At 36.8% G+C, this 18788-nt stretch overlaps 2 protein-coding genes across 3 annotated transcripts; one reads left to right on the forward strand and one right to left on the reverse strand.

Annotated features, from left to right (window-relative positions):
• Positions 1–2100: 2100 nt before the first annotated feature.
• On the reverse strand, positions 2101–8516 carry LOC133851812 (cell cycle checkpoint protein RAD17). 2 transcript variants are annotated; one of them, XM_062288397.1, is made up of 12 exons: positions 8118–8516; positions 7298–7358; positions 6831–6916; positions 6652–6699; positions 5846–5899; positions 5629–5731; positions 4791–5101; positions 4351–4705; positions 3949–4074; positions 3572–3764; positions 3428–3488; positions 2101–2459 (listed from the first exon to the last, which is right to left on the reverse strand). In XM_062288397.1, exons 1-12 carry the CDS (start codon positions 8319–8321, stop codon positions 2226–2228), a joined length of 1836 nt encoding a protein of 611 aa, XP_062144381.1. In that variant the 5' UTR covers positions 8322–8516; the 3' UTR covers positions 2101–2225. The 2 variants fall into 2 exon arrangements, with proteins under 2 accessions (XP_062144381.1, XP_062144380.1); XM_062288396.1 differs by having other exon boundaries at positions 3572–3770; positions 8118–8513.
• A 6598-nt stretch (positions 8517–15114) lies between these two features.
• LOC133851229 (3-dehydroquinate synthase, chloroplastic) lies at positions 15115–18295 on the forward strand. Its single transcript, XM_062287558.1, has 8 exons — positions 15115–15537; positions 16120–16270; positions 16361–16528; positions 16649–16875; positions 17233–17356; positions 17559–17621; positions 17711–17854; positions 17936–18295. The coding sequence occupies exons 1-8, from the start codon at positions 15200–15202 to the stop codon at positions 18065–18067; spliced, it is 1347 nt and encodes a 448-aa protein (XP_062143542.1). The 5' UTR covers positions 15115–15199; the 3' UTR covers positions 18068–18295.
• The last annotated feature ends 493 nt before the right edge of the window (positions 18296–18788 follow it).

Raw genomic sequence — 18788 nt, forward strand, 5'->3', positions numbered from 1 at the left:
TAATAATAAGAATAAGTATTTCCTGGGACACCGTGGAAAATGCCCCCCTTTACACAGGTTTGATAAAGCTCGGGCTTTCACCTGCAAGCGTGACCAAGGAATTTTTTGTACTCAAGGGGAGTCTAACCTTAAACCTGATACTTTATGAGACACCAGAACCAAGTAACTTACCACTTGAGCCAACTCCCTTGAGGTTTAACATACCATTACTTGATGGCAAAGGGTCGTTGGAGATGGCGATGGACTGTGGCTAGTAGGAGTGTACCAGCAGTTGCAATTAGCGGTGATTGTCTCTAACTGTCAACCACAACCACCTTAGACGGTTATCAAATTTTCATAATCGCAATCGCACCACCCTAGATGGTTAATGGTTATTGAAACTCATAACCGTACTGCATAACCGTTTTTTAAAAATTGGCATTTTGAATCTATTTTGATATTTTAGACCTTCATTGAGCCTATTTTCTCTTTTTAGAGCATATTTTAGATGGTTTTGGACATTTTTAAAAATAATTAGAATGCTTCATCACGTAACAAAGCTCAATTTTTTTTTTAATGAATAAAGATCAATTTAATTAAACTAAAAAAGAAAACCCTATATCAGACACACCAAAATGATGTCATTTTATATATTATTATTATTACTTTATATATATAAAGGTAAGTGGTTAGTTGTTATTAATTACTACAACACTACTGCTTACTCATAAAAGCACTAACCATCCTGCGGTAGGCAGTTAACAATTTAATTTGTTCCAACCGCTTACAAGAGTAATTAGCCGTTATGAATCTTAAGAATTGCATGCCCTTCCAATTACAAAGAATTGCTGAGGACATCAATCCATCAGGTATCTGAGATAGAAAGTTATATAATGTGTAATATTCACCCAAAAAGGGATAATTCACGAGAGGATTTCTCGGCAAAAGTTTACGCAGCACAATTAAAAAAGAAAAAATCAAAGTGGTGGCCGGTTGGTGGACGAATATAGAGCTAATTTTGACTGGACTTGGGTAATCTACTAGCTAGCTCCAACATATAGTAGGCGGCAAGGAGAGCCATGACAGTCAGCAGACGAAAATAGTCTATGAAGACGCCAGAGAGAGAGAGAGAGAGAGAGAGAGAGGGAGGGACAGAAAGGGACCTATCAACGCCACCAGGCTCAGGGTTATTTCTCTGTCGCAATACTACTCGTACAAAACGCTAGAAGCAGCCAACGCGGAACAATGCTGAGAAAAACCTAGAGTTGCCATGTGAATGCTCCACAGCTGCAGCATAAAGTTGGAGATTGTCACGGGTCAGGGGCACTGGGCACTGCAACTTCGTTCTTATAGGGATCATAATTCCTATAAAGGGAATTTACAAAAATAAAAAATTCATAGGCGAGAGGGGACCAAAAATTGGTATTTGGATCCACCGGAGAGTATCGTCCCTGTAAAATTAAGGGCAAAATTGTCCAAAAAAAATGTTAAAGGACAATTTTGTCCGTCTTTTTTACAACGACAGGATACTATTTATAATTTGGACATACAGTTATACCAAATTTCAAATCCTCTCTCAGGGAATACCAAAACCTCCTACAAGTCTCAACATTTCTATACATGAGTCTAATAAAGTGGTGTGTTTTTAAAACATATAAAAATCGCGTACTTTCTTATTATTGCTATTTAAAATACATGTGAAAAACTTATACTATTAAAAAAATATGTATTTTTTACATGTTAAGAGACACATGTCATTTTATTAGATTGGTTTGTAAAAATTAACTACAAACTGGTTTGTAGATAATTTATGCCCGTTGACACACGTTCTTCATTTGACTTACATGCAGAAAATAACTTGCTTTACTAGCATGCCTTGAATAAATTTCACCAGAGGTGCGTCAACATGAGCACGATAAAACTAGACAAGAAGACTACTTTCGTTTAATCCAGCGGTTTTATAATGTACGATTTAAAAAATTAAAGTTAAACGTTTGGTAAATATGTAAAAATGCTGTTTTTGCAATTTCAAAAACGCAAAATCTCTAAAATTATGCATTTCTAATAACATTCATTTGCTTATAATTTGAAAACGTGCACCAAAAAAAAAAAAAAAAAAAAAAAACAGAAAATATCTATTACATTTCCGGGAAGATAAAATATAAAGGGAAAAAATGTGCAATTATTTACAGCAACTTTTTTACAGAGCCAATCTAGACTGGCTTGCTTGTCGATCACTCAGTCTCTTACCAATCTTCTATTTCATCATCAGTACTCTCACGTTCTTTGTCATCCAAACTCATATTATCAAAATCGTCTTTGGTCTCGTTGCATTGCATCAATACCTGATGAGTTTCAAGACCTCCAGAGATTCCCTGTCCAAGCCATTTGAAGGCAGGTGTGTACTCCATAGTCACAGCCGAAAAATCGGAAAAACTCGTTCTGCTATAACCAATGAATCTACGTTTCACCATCTCATTCTGCAGTCATCACACCAATCAACAATTTGCTTAAACATCCTTTCTTTTGGGAGATGACTAAATTCTTAATACTCATACCACAGAGGACAATATTGTTCACTGCAACAATAGCTCATTTAATTTAATTCCATCAAATTAAGGCTATGTACAAGTACTTCTACCAGCAGTAACTGCAGTCACAATTCAATTGGAAGTATGATAAATCAAAGGTTCAAGATGAATTTATGATTGGCCAAGGGGCCACCATGAAAACGGTTCCTGGCTAAGGGGCCACCATGAAGCATGTAATTCAAACTTTCAAAATATTCTAAATATAAGTATAATTATTTCATCCTTGAAGTTGGATGGACTAACTAAACCATTGTAGTAGACGTCATTAATCAGCCTTCATTAGTACTTTAGTAGTATTAAAGCCACAATCATCTCTAAAGTTTGTGGACAAAAATTTCCTACAAACCAATTTGTAGGAAATTTCATACAAATCATATCTAAGATTGATATATATCCCTTGGCATGTGAGAAGCACATGCCGTTTTACTAGCATATGCTTCTCACATGCTTAACGGACACATATCACTCTAAAGATTATTACCATCAGAAAAGTTCATTTACTTTGCACTACCGTGTTTTTCAGGGTTTGCACTTAAAAACTGTAAACTGGCAACAACCCACATGTAAAAAGAAGGCGGAGAAAAAGATACAAAAAGAAAAGAGCCAATTCTACTTTATTGCATTGTGATGATTGGCCAAAATAAACCATTCTAGTAGCCATCAGAAATCACTCTTCATTGAGTTTTATTAACACCGCAATCATCTCTAAAGACTATTACCATCAGAAAAGCTCATCTACTATGCACTACCATGTTTTTCAAGGTTTGTTCTTAAAAACTGCTAACTGGCAACACCCCACATGTGAGAAAAGAAAAATGAAGGCAAAAAGATACAGAATGAAAAAGAGCCAATTCTACCTTATTGCGCAGTGATGATTGCTCAATCTGCCAGAGCTTTGGCCGGCGAATAGCATGCCACCTGTGTACTCAAAAGAATTGTTGATATTACTTAAACACAAGCCCTTGCTTAAATATAGAATTAATTCGAGCCTTAGATGTAACCTGGAAGGTAATGGATGAGCATTTCCAAATAGCACCCCACGAACAGCAACTGAAGCAGCAGCTGATTGTAAAACATTTTCTGCTTCATTATATCTAGCCAGCATTCCACGGAAAGTAGCAAGAAGCATGTCGGCATCGCCTAAATATGAAGCCACAGCCCATGCATCATCTATTGCATCCTCACTCAGGAAATCTAGAACTACAAGAAAATTGTATGCAACAGTTGTAAATCAGTGTCTTGTATGGCAGAATCCAACAGTACTACAAGTTTCGGTAAGTTATTAACACAAGCTGCCACCCTTATTTGCATCCATGTCTAAAGCAGAAAGCAATGGTAATAAATTAAGGGAAATCACTAGTGAAGATAAAAAGATCACCATTTTCATGTAGAAAATCAGCAATAGGCCTTGCTTGCCCATGTGCTTGGCAGAGAATCTTTTCTGGAGAATCCATTTTCAATGGCAATCTTAATAATCTCTGCTGTAGAGGAAATTCATCCTGGTCTGCAAAACATGTGCACATATGTAAATAATCTTAAGTGGCAGGAAGAATAGCAATTATTAGTAAACAAAAGATAATTCAGTCCCCAACTTCAGAGTTATGTATTCCTCAATTATTATATTTGTTTTAACACCCCCCCCCCCCCCCCCCCCCTTTCTTTCCTTTTTTAGCACACACATTGACACACATACTCAACTCAACTCAACTAAGCCTTAATCCCAATTAGACATTGAGGCATATAAAACTCAAAATTAAAAGTCACTTTTCTCAGAACATACCCAATGCCATGGCATTTTCAGTGTCTCTTTTGTTATGCAGAAACTTTCCAAGAGCATGAAATAGAGAAAGTGTCTCATCTCTGCCAAATTGCAAGGAAAATCCATCTTCCATAGATCTGACCTCATCTGGTTTTTCTCTTGAGTATGTGGTAATGGTATCTCGTAAAGATAAGGAATGCATGGAATCAGGTTTGAGACAGAAGAATTGTAAAGATGTAATTGCCTGTCGGATGTCACCACAACTCACTTTGGCTATTAGATCCATTTGTGAAGCAGTCACATTACACTGCTCTTGTCTGCATATCCTAGAAAGTGTCTTCTTTATGGAATTATTTGTAATAGGATTGAAAACAACCTGAAATTTTGCAAATCCAGTTTGAAATGAGCATTCAATAACAATAATACATAATAACTGATACTAATTTGTTCAAGAAAGTAACCTTACAAGCCCCAGCACTCTCAAGACGCAACTGAAGCTCTTCCAAGCATCTTCCGGTGTGGTCTGCCGAATCAGTTTTACTGTAGTCCGTAAGCAATATAGCTGTTGGTATCTGCGCTGATTGCACAAGAAGATGCAAACAGTTTTGAAGTCTTTGAAAAGGAACTTTTCCATTTGTCACCGGAAGATCATCAATTAGGAGTACTGTAGGTGATTTTGACTCTTCAGTAGAGGATGACAGAATCAATCCATACTTCCTTATTCTCTCAACAAAATTTTCAAACTCATCCAACTTAGACGTGTAGTTTATGCCTAGTAGTGGAAACATAGTCACCATCAGAAAGTAAAAATCTGTTAAATGCAGTACGTGCAATAAAGGAAAAAAAAATGCTTGAGCACCTGAACTCGAACTCAAACATATAAATATTTCATTGCCATGGTACCTATAGCATAGCATAAAGTTTTAAAGAAGTACTTCTCTGTGTGGGTTAATTGCAAAGTCACGAAACGTCTACATCACACTTTTCAATGATTTATCACAATTTATCATTATACCTAAAAACTTTATGCAAGCAATGTCACATACACCTTAAATACAGACCTCCTTTAGTGAACACTAGCAAATCCCTAAATGGAATCAAATATCAAAACTGTAAAGCATGGATTGATCCCATCACAAATGGTGGGAGACCAACCCATTGCTCATTGTGTGGCAATGAGCAATTCAAAAGGTAGGATGGGATGAAAAACCCTTCCTCCCCTGGTTCTAAAGGACCCACCATAACCTGACCCAAGCATTCTTCCCACGTCCCTCAATGAACAAAATCTAGTTTAAATACCTGTACTGGAGTTATGCAGATGTTCTTGCCAAATAATTGGCGTAGGTGTGTTCCATTCACACACTCTGGTTCCAAGGTGAGATGCAATTGCATGAATAGTTGCCTGCAAGAGATAAGCAATATTTTTCAGAATGAATGAAGAATCATCCTTTGCCAATACAATAAAAATAAACAGGGTAAACGCATTAATGCATGAATGAAGAGGGCAACAACATACAGATTTTCCAACTCCAGTTTGCCCAATGATGACAAGAACGTTACTAAGTTCATCCTGAAAATTAAGAAGACAAGATCATGACGGTCCAGAACAATAAATTTACAAAAGGAAAATGGAAGAGAGAGATGTTTATGCTCATATAGATCAATAAACTCTAGACCATTACATGATAGAACCCAACATTAAACTCACAATTTAATATCTCCAAACCCTAAGAAAAAGGAGAAAGAAAAATAAATTACGGGCAATCAAGATGAGAGAAAATATAAGTAACCTACTGTCAAGCACCTTTTGTATGATAGGTGGTTAAAATCCTAACATTTTAAGATGATATGGATGAAATGAAGTGTGGCACAGTGATCTAGCTTTTGCAGATCAAACGAAATTAATCGTCAGTTCCATCATCATTATCATCATCCCTAGAACTGTAGGGTCTAGCCCACCTTTTCACACTAGCAACCATTACAATGACGATGAAACCATTACAAGTGCCAACTTCATTTGAAATGAGCAACATAATGCAAAACCTTGAATTGGAAGGCTTCTGCAGCCATTTGTGTCATGATTAAGAAACCGAGAGCACTTGTCTATACTAAAATCCATAGAACCCAAATGTCCTTACATCATTGCAAGTGACTTACTGCATCCTGAATCTTCTATCACAATATACCCCTACTTCTCACACTAGTATTGATTTGTTTCTTCCTTCCTTCCTCTTTTTTTTTTTTCCTTTCTTTTTGGAGGAAAGGAACTTATACATTTTTTTAACAAAAAAAAAAAAATTGCACTAGTCACCACATAATTACCTTAGAAGATCTCAATCTTTCTTCAAACCACACCTTGACTTCTTCAACCTGCAGTTACAAGGATAAAAAAAAATTTAAAAATAAATTAATTTAAAAAAGAAAAAGAAAAAGAAAAAGAAAGAAAGAAAGAAAGATCAGCATAATGCACATATTTGCAAAATGAAGCAAATTAACTTGACCTTCTTTTTGTGAACAGCAAGCTCTTCCAAGGAACGAGGTTTGTATTTATCAACCCAAAACCCCTTCGTGTTGCTCCCTCCAAAACCTGATTACATTCCCATTTCCAATTTAGCATAGAAGGCCAATAATAAACAATTAACCATAAGAAAGAACACTGCCAAAATAAATAGATATATCACAGGTGACATCGACATTTAAGGAGATAATTAATAATATTTTATAACTCAACCAAGAAAATTTTGAACATTGGTTATTAAAATTAATTCCATAGTCAACAAGGCTTTTGATACTTAAATAGATATTACATAAAGTCTGAGCACCTAACTACACAATGCATAGCATGTCATGAAGCCATGTTTTGGCATCAGAGCCTCAGCCTCCAGAGTGCAGAGAAGGAAGGAATCCAATGTTCATTTTACAAAATAAAGTTAGCATGCCAAACAAAGAATCTACAATAATGGCATACCAGCAGATACCTTGAACCCATTATTAAACACTTCATCAAAATCTTCACAAAAAAATCTGATCTGCATTGAACGAAATCCAAAATCAGATTCTTAGTACTCAAGCAAAAACACCAGACATTCAAAAATAGACAGCTATTTATCTAAGGAACCCAGTAAAGAGTTAAAAAGAAAATTTCAGATAATTGATAATTATGGATAAATAGTATTTTCAGCGGGCAAATTAAGTGTTAAATCACTACTTATCCCAAAAGCTTAAGCTAATAGGATAATGTGAATTTAATTATTTAATTAATACTTTAGCACTCCTCTCACATGTAGGCTCAAACTCGCCCTCGACAAGTGAAGTGAGCCTAGTACGTGGAATATTTAACTGAAATTGGGTAAACTGTAGAATCAGGGTTCGACTTAAGACTTATACTATATTAAATCACCACTTATCTTGGAAGCTTAAAGTTGAATGTAATCATTTAATTAATACTTTTAACGGCATTAATCATGATAATTAGCACTCTTTTTCAATTCACTGAATATGTTGAGAAACAAAACGAATTCAATAATGAATTTTCAAATTTTCAGGAACCAAACCAACAAACGAGATGATATTCACTATTATGTGTTTTCTTTTCGTTTACTCAGCAACCAAACTCAGGGTAAATGCGTTAGCCAAACATATTGCTCAAAATTCACACAAACATATTGCTCAAAATTCACACGAAGAAAAACAAAAACTAATAATTTAGGATACATAGAATACAAAGATAATGAAAACCTTGGGATAAAAATCAAACTCATTTAAGCCAGACAAAAATTAAAGCATACCTCATCTGTGTTACTGGATTCTTTGCTCAAGTGAGACCGAGAACCCGAAAGGCGAGCCTTCTTCGCACCTCTAGGGTTTGAGCGAGTAACCAATGACCTAGATTTCGGCTTCGAGTAGCTCCGATTCGAAGAACTCACTGAACAGTCATCATCTTCACCATCCGATGATAAAACGACTACGTCGTTACTCTTCCCCATCACCATCACGTAAGAAAACCCTGATATTCTAGAAATTTGCACGGAAAACCCTAGTGAAATGAGAGAGAGAGAGAGAGAGAGAGAGAGAGAGAGAGAAGTTTCGCGGGTTTTTTAGCGGGGAAATTTGAGGAAGGCGTAGATGAGAAGCCAACGAGGAGGGATGATGTTAGGGTGCATTCGCATTTTGTACTGTAGAACTAGTAAACCGCAATCTGAACCATTCGATTTCTCTCTTTTTTTATAAATATATATATATATATATATATATATATATATATATATATATATATATATATATATATATATATATATATAACTTATTTTCAATTTTCTCTGTTTTTTAAATCTGACTTTTTCCTCCTCAAAACTTTTTTGCCTTTTTTTTTCTTTTCTCTTTTTTTTTTTTTTTTTTTTTTTGTTTTTTTAACTTTCTCGCATCAATTAAAAATAATAAAATTTTACTTTATTAAAATCAATACAAACAAAAAAGATAGGTGGCCCTACCCTCCACCGGTCCACCCAACAATAGGCAATCACTCCTAAGAGCATCTTTAGAGTTTGAGTTAAAATAGCTACTCAAAAAGTATCAATCTCTACTTTAACCACTGGCTATCTTAAAAACACTCAAACAATAATCTCTATTCCACTCTTCATTTTCTTAAAATATTGGTTTTTAATCTTTTTCTTTATTTTTTATTTTTTTTTCACTTCTCCCTCTCACTCTCCGGTCTCCCCCAACCCCAAGTCCCTAACCCATCTCCCCAACCCCAACCCATCTCCCCAACCCCAGCCCATCTCATTTCTTTGAGTATTCAGACCTAGCAAAATTGAAGGAATCCCAACAGAGCCGAAACCGAGTGATCGGCGAAGTCGATGAAGTTAAGGATCTGTTATGAGGATTGGCGAGGGTCGAGATGATCGGCGACGAGGAACCAAAACTTGGACGAGTCAAGGATCTGGCGGGCTCCAGTAGTGACGATGCAGAGATCAGATCCGACGATGACGGCGTAGTCGACGGAGGCATGGATTTTGGTGTGGGGGAGGAAGGCAACGGAGTGCTGGAGGTCGAGCATCTCACCGCGAAGCTTGTCCGGCTTGGTGTCGACGAGGATGAGCTCATCGGCGAGGTCTTGGGTGAGAACGACGACGTTGCTGGGGACAGAGGAAAGAATGGCAGCAGTGGTGACCAAGAGGGGCGGAGGAAAGAAGGGCATCAGGACCGGGAGGGACGAAGAGGGAGAGTGGAAGAGTGAGAAAATATTAATAAAAAAATGTTTGTAGTGTTGAACAGTAACAATGGCTATTTACTGTTAACTGTTAATGAAAAATGGTTAAAGTAGCTGATCTGCTTGAGAAGAAAAAAGGCAAAAAATAGTTAAATTTGACTTTTTGGCTAAAGTAGAACATCTGCTGGAGATGCTATAAGAGCATTCTAAGTAGCTATGTAATCATTTATCTAAATATAATAAATAAAATTACTTTTTACTTTTCTATCAAAAAATACACTCAACAATGGCTTCTTTTTTTTATTTTCCTATAACATTAAAATATTATTTTTTAACTTTTAAAATAGTTTTTTTTATTCTCTCCCTTTGTCAAGCAAGAATTAAGATGCTGAACTCGAGCACCCATCTCTTGTGTTTCCCTTTTTGAATCTAAGATGCAGAAAACTCAATTCGTTCAATTTCAGTCCTTCACCACTCACCAAGCATGGTCGATAAAGTCAAATGAGAACGTAAAAGAGGGATTGAGCAAGAGAGAGAAAGAGAGAGGACAGGTAAGAAAATCTAGCGTTGAAGAGGCAGATTGGGCGTGGTGGCCAGCGTCCATGGGGAGAGTCGTGGTTGAAGAGGTAGATCGGGCGTTTGAGGTGGTGGAGGTGCGGTAGGCATGGGATGGTGGAGGTGGTGCCGCATGGGATGCTAGTTGAACTCTCCATTGAAGGCTTGAAAGAAGAAGAAGAAGAAGAGATGCAGCTGAGTTGCATGTAGAGGCATGAGGAGAGAGAGTGTTTTTTTAATGATTATAATAAGCCAAATGAATGCTAGGATTGCACTATAGCATGAATAGACAAATATATAGTCTATTATATGCTGCTTTTTGTAATTTTTTTAAAAAAATTTCTAGAATTTAAGGAACATAACACTTATAAGGTAGCTGCTAAGAATGCTCTAATAATGGGGTGGCTCGCACAATCACTTCTCTATCGAAGGTGAACATGTGAGCCATTAAGGGGCACACGTAAGACCATTTTCAGAGGATTTTCATCCATCTTAGACTTTTTTAAAGCATTTATAAAAATGTTAGTCTTAATATTATGTCTTGTCAAATATAAATTTTGTTAGATTGTAATATTAAAAATAAGGGGTAATTACCTTTTTCCCTCATGAACTATCGGCCTGTGTCATTTTGCCCTCACGAACTACCACTTCGACCAAAAAAGAGCATCAAACTACCATTTTTACATACTTTGCCCCCTTCCGTCAGGGAATCCCGTTAACTTGGATGGAATATGCCACTTGTTACCTTTAAATTCGATTTAAAGACCAAAATGTCATCTACAGTAATTAATAAAATATATTAAAAAAAAAACAGAAGGAAAAGGGGTGGCGGCAGCCATCCCTGAGGTGGCCGGGTGGCCGCACGGCCTCCCCAGAACCTGGGGTGGCCGGAGCCACCTTTAGGGGTGGCTCACGGGCCACCCGCGGCCACCCTATAAAAGACCTAGGGTGGCCGTGCGGCCACCCCCTTAGGGCGGGGTGGCTCGCAGGCCACCCGGCCACCACAGGGGGTGGCTGCCGCCACCCATTTTTCCTTCTTTTTTTTTTTTTTTTTTTTTTTGTTTAAGATGAGGATATTTAGGTAATTTTTGAAATTGAGTTAGGTCATTTAAATCTTTGCATGAATTAGACTGACGGAAGGGGGGAAAGTATGTAAACATGGTAGTTTGATGCTCTTTTTTGGTCGAAGTGGTAGTTCGTGAGGGCAAAATGACACATGCCGATAGTTTACGGAGGAAAAGGTAATTACCCCATGAATTCAGTGGCTAACGGTTAAACCTTGCTTTAGGGGTTCAAAATTGTGCCTCAAATGATGAAAAGGCGTGCCTTTTATCATCAGGCCAAGTTGGCCAACCGCACAAGTCACGTTTGAAATGTAACAAACACAAGTATCAATAAGTTAATTGTCGGTTACAATTTTTCCTAATGTAACCATTGTTTCGGCCTAAAACGATTTTTGAAAAATAATTTTGACATTTTTCGGTGTTTGACAGGAGTGAAAATAATAATAAACGAAAAATAATTTTTGTTTGACAAAAAATATTTAGTTAATTTCGAGAAATAATTTACACTTTTTAAAAGTGTAAATCATTTTCTCCAGACGGCAGACACAGTCGACCATCTTTTAAACGATACAGTTGACCTTTACACTCAAGTAGTCAACTATCACCGGAATCTGGCAACTGGTTAGTATTGAAATCTATAAATTTTTGTCAAAATCCATCGACGTCTGGCTGCCGTCGCCGGATCTGGCCAGACTCCGAATTTGGCCGGAATCTATCCAATCTGGCTAGATTCTGACCAATACAACTGAAGACCGGCCGGATCTGGCCAGATTTCGGCCAGTACAGCCGAAATCGGCCGTATTAGGCCAGATGCTGACGAATTTGGCAGAAATTCGGCCACGGCGACCAGACGTTGCCAGATTCATTTTTTCGCCGTTAGTTATTTTTTCGTGTAAGTCAAACGCTGGAAAATATTTTTGAAAAAATCATTTTTCCTAAAAAATGATTTTGTCAAAAATATTTTACGACGAAAATTATTTTACGTCAAAACAAACGAAGTATAAATGAAAAAAGTTAGTTATATTTTTGTTTCTAATTCTTGTTGTTTCTCACATAATATTTTTCTAACAATTTTGGTGTTTGTTTCTAATTATTCTTCTTTATCACATTATTTTCCCAGCACCATCAAATATATATAGTTTCTAACCCCATATAACAGATTTAATCTCCTACATACTCTGTCAAGAAGTTTTTTGATTTCTCTTCAAAAAAAAAAAAAGAAAAAAAAAAAGAAGTTTTTTGATTTATTACATGTAATTTTTTGTATATATTTATAACTTATGACTTAGCATTAAAATAAATATAAGTTACGTTTTTATTTTACGTAAACACATGCACACATTTATAGAAATACTATTTGCATTTACGTACTTATTTATTTATATAGATTTGGACTTCTTACACAGGATCCCAAAAAAAAAAAAAAACAATAATTTTTTTTGATTCTGCCCCTAAAGCCATCCCAGTGTTAAGGGTGGTCCCTCCTTTCGACCACCTCTCCCATATGTCTTTTTGGATTATTATTCTTAATTTTGTAATAAAGTAACATTTTATTTTTTTAATTGATGTGATAAATTTGCTTATGTGATATTTACTCTATTAATTTCCCGTAAGTAGTTTTTGATGGATATAGGTTTTGGATGAAATGAGTGAACTTAAAAAAATTTAATAAATAAAATAAAGAAATTAAAAGTTGCATTTAAAAATGAATAGACTGACTTGAAATGGCGCAATTACTCTTGAACTGAATTATTGCAACATCATTTGGTAGTGTGCCACGTCGTTGAAAGATACATAATTTGGACACTTTATAAGCCATAAACACGTCCCCCCTCTTTCAAGACATCTTTTTTCTCTTTGACATGTCCACACAAGAGGGGGGAGAGGGGGATTCGAACTAGTGGTCTCTGTTTCATGAGGCGTGATCCCCAGCCGATTGAGCTACCCCTTGGAGAACCTCTCAAGCCGTCTTTTGAGAATAAGTAAGACCCATAGACTTTAATATGGTATCAGAGCAAATGTCATAAATTCGAACCCCGTCTCCTTCATTTACTTGCCATTTCAATTAAATATTTCACGTGTTGGACTTCACCTATTAGAATTTAATTTAATTCCACGTGAGGGAGAGTGTTAAAGTATTGATTAAATGATTAAATTTACCTTTTCCTATAAGCTTAAACTTTTAGGATAAGTAATTATTTAACATAGTATCAGAGCGAATTTCATGTTTGGCCATAAGTTGCCACATGTGAGGGAGTGTGTTAAAAGTGTCTCACATCACCATAGATACTTTATAAGTTATAGACACCTCTCATCTCTCAAGGCGTCGATAATGCCATGAACTTTTACAATAATTATAACTTCAAAAAATAATTTAATTAACTGATATTTTGCTCCACACAAGAGTTCCAACAATATGTTGTTTTGTCAAGGCTTTTTTTTTTTTTTTTTTTTTTTTTTCTGATATTATAAATATTTTTCTAATATTTATGAGAAAAAGCCCTGGGAGGATTTCTGATCCAATGATAAAAAGGGAAGAAAATTATTTAATTAACTGATATTTCAGCAAAACAAATAAAATATTCTAATATTTCTGGTTCAAGAGTGACCGCTAGTGCTAACCTCGGCAACCAACGCTTGTGTACGGCTGACATTTTGGTAACCAAATATTGGTTCAGATCAATGAGCTTCTGAAATTCAGTTGCTATCAAACGTTCAAAGAATCAAAGGTCCAAACCAATAACAACAGAATAAAGAATTCGTACAGTTCAAGGACGAATATCTGTGTATTTTTATACTTTATTTTTTAAATGTATGATGCATGTGGAGCAAATCATAAATACGTGACTTGATTAAATTAATAATTTTGAAGAAAAAGTTCAAAATATAATTTATCATGAAAAATGTTTGGGGTATTATATTTTTTTATATAACATTTTATAAACTTACGTGACAGTTTACATTTTATGAAAAGGAGTATCATGTAAATTGTTGCGTCAATTTCTAAACATTATAAGAGTTACATAGACTGTCACGTAACAATCTACATTTTAATAACTGATGTTGTAAATACTACGTAGACTCTCACGTCGGCCATCCTCCATATTTGGCCTTCAGTGCTTCGTTCGATGCCCTTCACCAGCGCATGTACACTTCATGCGCCACCCATATGAGCGTTTGTTTCATGTGTTGCCGCCTCAACAACTCTATTTTTTGCCGCATGTAAAATCTACAGCTTCCTCTTTATTTTCCCCCTAAATCTTCATAATTGGTACTATCTTTTTGTCTACAGAGAATCTCATATCTTGTAAAATATCATGTTGGAGTGTCAGCCGAGTACCTATCTTGTCGGACATCAAGGTAGTGATCCATTCAAGTAGCTCAGATCTAGCCAATTCCAGTGTGTTCTCTCCCATTGTGGCTTTTAAGCTCTCTTGCTGCTGTACCTAGCAGTTGCAATTTTGGACTGCTGCATCAAATTGCAAATTATGACGGCCTTTTTCTTGGCCAATAATAAAGTTTCAAATGGGTCGAACCAATTTTTAGTGCATTCATAATAGTCTTTAAGACATTTTTGCACGCTACTAGTTATTTCGAGTGTTTGTCGGGTTGTCCACCCATATTTTTGTGCCTGATGTAATTTTTTCCTTCGTAATTGCTTAGAAAAAAAAACCATAATCGACACTTTTTTAAAATATAATTGTCGTATTTACAAATTTTCACTAAACCTTATGTTAATTTTTGTTAATAATGGGCTGGTTGAAAAGACCTCCAGCGGGCAAACGGTATATTCTCATGATACATCCTAAATTTACAACGGAAACTCGCGATATATATCTCGTAAATCTCCTGCAACGGTACCTACTGGTCCGTCTCGGAGCGTTCTGAACGATTCGCCCGCCTTCCCTACCTACCCCCCCCAACCCCACCTCTCTTCTCTCTTCTTCTTCAACAAAACCCAACACACAATGTCACACACACACACAAACAAACCCACTTTCTCTGAGTCCCCACCAAACTTTAATCCGAACCCGAGCCCATGGCTACCACTACGAATCCGTTCTCTCTATCTCTCTCGAAGAACTCGGCCGATATCTTTTCCCGTGTTCCGAACCCGCCTAACTCGGTCTCACTCCGGTCCGCGTTTGTTTCGCCGGGTTCGAACGATTTGAGCCTGATTCGGGGACAGAATTCGGTCGTGAGTGCAAGCCGAGTGAGGTCGGTGAGGATTTGCGCGAGTTCGGCTCAGGTTATGGACCAGTCGGTGGCCAAGACGGATTCGAAGGTTCCGGTTATTGTGGACGTCAATTTGGGCGACCGGAGCTACCCGATTTACATCGGATCAGGACTTCTCGATCAACCACACCTTCTTCAGAGGTAACTCAATTGATCGAATTTTACCGCTTAATTTCACTCAAATTTTCATTTATTTCCGCGTATTTTGAAAAATATTTGATTTGCTAGCTTTCTCCGAAATTAGTGTTTATGTGTCTGTGTTTACTTCTGCAGAGGTGATTAATTAATCAAATTTGACTGCTTAGTTTTATTCAATTTTCCATTTCTTTATGCGTATCTTGAAAATATGTGGATTGCTAGCTGTCTTCAAATTTTATGTTTATATGTATGTGTTTTGCTCTACAAGCATTAGTTCATCCAAACAAAACAATAGGAAAAAAAGAAAACAGAAACATTTTCTAGATGAGTAAGCGAATTGCTTAACATCATATGCCAAATCAAATTGGTCACGTACCGTAAATTCTGCTTCAATTTGTTACTTTGGTTTGGATTATTATTTGGATGGTTAAAATGTAGCACAAGAGAATACATCAAATTGTTAAATTTTCGCACATTTATCGCAAATTTTTTGAATACATTGAACGATCTTTCTTTAATATTAAGATGGGATTGCAGTTTTTCTTTGTTAGATTGGTCAATAATAAGTTCGTTGTTGTGTCATAGGCATGTCCATGGGAAGAGAGTTCTTGTGGTCACTAATAACACAGTTGGGCCAATCTACCTGGATAAGGTTGTTGAAGCTTTAACTAAGGGAAACCCGAATGTCTCAGTTGAGAGTGTGATTTTACCTGATGGTGAAAAGTACAAGGACATGGTACGTGTTCAAGGTTTCAGAATTGACTCTTGTGTTTGGGGTGTACTAGATGTTGCATTAATAGTGTAATTTGTGCGCTTGATCCGATAGGATACTCTTATGAAAATCTTTGACAAGGCCATTGAGTCACGGTTGGACCGGCGATGTACGTTTGTTGCCCTTGGAGGTGGTGTGATTGGTGACATGTGTGGTTTTGCTGCTGCCTCTTTCCTCCGTGGTGTTAATTTCATCCAGATCCCTACAACTGTGATGGCACAGGTCTGTCAATTGCTTTTATCTATTTTTCAATCCCTTAAACACCCATATTGATGTTTCTCATTCCTAACTTTCATTTCCATATTTTCTTGCCCATTGATTTTCCGGTGTTTTCTTTTCCAGGTGGATTCCTCTGTTGGTGGCAAAACTGGGATAAACCACCGCCTTGGGAAGAACTTGATTGGAGCTTTTTACCAACCTCAATGTGTACTTATAGACACAGACACACTAAATACATTGCCAGATAGGGAATTGGCATCAGGGCTTGCGGAGGTTATAAAGTATGGGCTTATCAGGGATGCTGAATTTTTTGAGTGGCAGGAGAGGAATATTCAGGCATTAATGTCAAGGTATAGATACCAAAAAGGAAAGAACTTCGAGTGATTTTCGACCTAGCTTGTTGACTTCGGTATTTTCTTGAATATGAAACTCCTTGTGGGACATAAAACATCGACACAACTTGTTGGAAAAGACAATTAAAATAGTGATTTTTAAGGCCTTTTGGAATGTTTGTTGCTGATGTTGGATATATCTATATATATATATATATTTAAAAATCTAATCTAGCTTTATAGCTCTTTTTGGCTTATACTCTTTCCTCTGCATGGTAAAGTCTTCTTTTATATTTTTGCCCAAGCTTACTCATTGGTGCAATTAATATCTGTTATGCCTTTTAGATGGAACATCATTGAGTTAGTCCATTGCAGGGATCCAAGTGCACTGGCTTATGCCATAAAGCGATCATGTGAAAACAAGGCCGAGGTTGTTTCCTTAGATGAGAAGGAAGGTGGGCTCAGGGCAACCCTAAACTTGGGTCATACATTTGGGCATGTGAGTTATGGGTTTGTGCAGTTTATTATATTTGTTCTAGCTTGCATAACTACAAACTTTGTGATTCACCCTCGTATAATCGAATTGATTTTTTTTTTTATCATTGACAGTTTATGGGAATATTTGTGACTCTACTAATATTTCCTGCCAGAAATTGTGCCTTTTGATTAATTCCTTCTCACAATGTGGCATGTCTTTTCAGGCAATAGAAACTGGGGTGGGCTATGGGCTGTGGCTCCATGGAGAAGCTGTTGCAGCTGGCATGGTATTCCTGTTTAGCTCTTTCTTTAACAGGGCATCCATCTTTCCTATATGCCGCATTTATGTTGAAGGAGGTTTTGTGCCAATTTTCAGGTCATGGCTGTTGACTTGTCGCGCCGCCTTGGTTGGATTGATGATTCTATTGTGAAGCGAGTTCACAACATTCTAACACAGGCTAAGTTGCCTACTGCCCCTGCTCAAACCATGACTGTGGAGATGTTCAAATCTGTTATGGCGGTAAGATATGAGGCTGCCATCGTATTTTGAAGCTTTGTTTCCTCTCATACTTAATGTCTCTGTATTCTTTTGGTATGGCAGGTTGATAAGAAGGTTGCTGATGGCCTACTAAGGCTCATCCTTCTAAAAGGCCCTCTAGGCAATTGTGTTTTTACTGGTGATTATGATAGAAAGGCCGTGGATGAAACTCTCCGTGCATTTTGCAAGTCCTGAATTGATATCTGAAGCTGATTTTGTTCTCAGTTGTGAGCAATTTTCTTACCAGATATTTTTTTATTACATATTGTGCTTGTATTTTTCTTTTGTAGTTTAGATGCCTTTGCCCTTGGTCTTCCTAGATTTTATTGGCCGGAGCTATTACCAAGTTGTAATCTTAATAAACTGTGGCATGCTCAATAATTTATTTCTGGGTAATTATATTCTCTGTGTGGATTTCATCTACTCATTTCATGTCACGGTTTCATTTTATTTTTTTTTGGTGTACATGAAGATATGTAACAAATTCAAGGCTGTGCCTAGATTGTTTTCGTTCTTAGATATGATGGAAAATTGGTGCTCATGATTCACCAGTAGGCAAACCAAAAGAAAGAACCATAAAGGAAAAGATCGTGAACTTAAGAGTCTAATAGTCTTACACCTTTTGTGTTTACTCACGTCAAGGAGACCCCCTGAAGAGCAATCGGAGGTAGCGGCTTCATTACTTAATGCATTCTCCTTTAGGCATATGTCCATTGTCAGTCGAGTTGTGGTTAACATTTTCATTGGGAGAGAGGTGCATGGAATATCATTCTACTAAAAAAAACCACTTCGAGTCTTCGACCCCTTTCTATTCCCTGTACAAAATGATTGATTGAACGATGAACCCGGATGATTGTGAGTGGTGAATCTGTCTAAATGATGAACGAATAGCAGGCACTCCGTGCTTCATTTCGTC

The sequence above is a fragment of the Alnus glutinosa genome, chromosome 12, assembly GCF_958979055.1.
Source record: "Alnus glutinosa chromosome 12, dhAlnGlut1.1, whole genome shotgun sequence".
Taxonomy (NCBI): domain Eukaryota; kingdom Viridiplantae; phylum Streptophyta; class Magnoliopsida; order Fagales; family Betulaceae; genus Alnus; species Alnus glutinosa.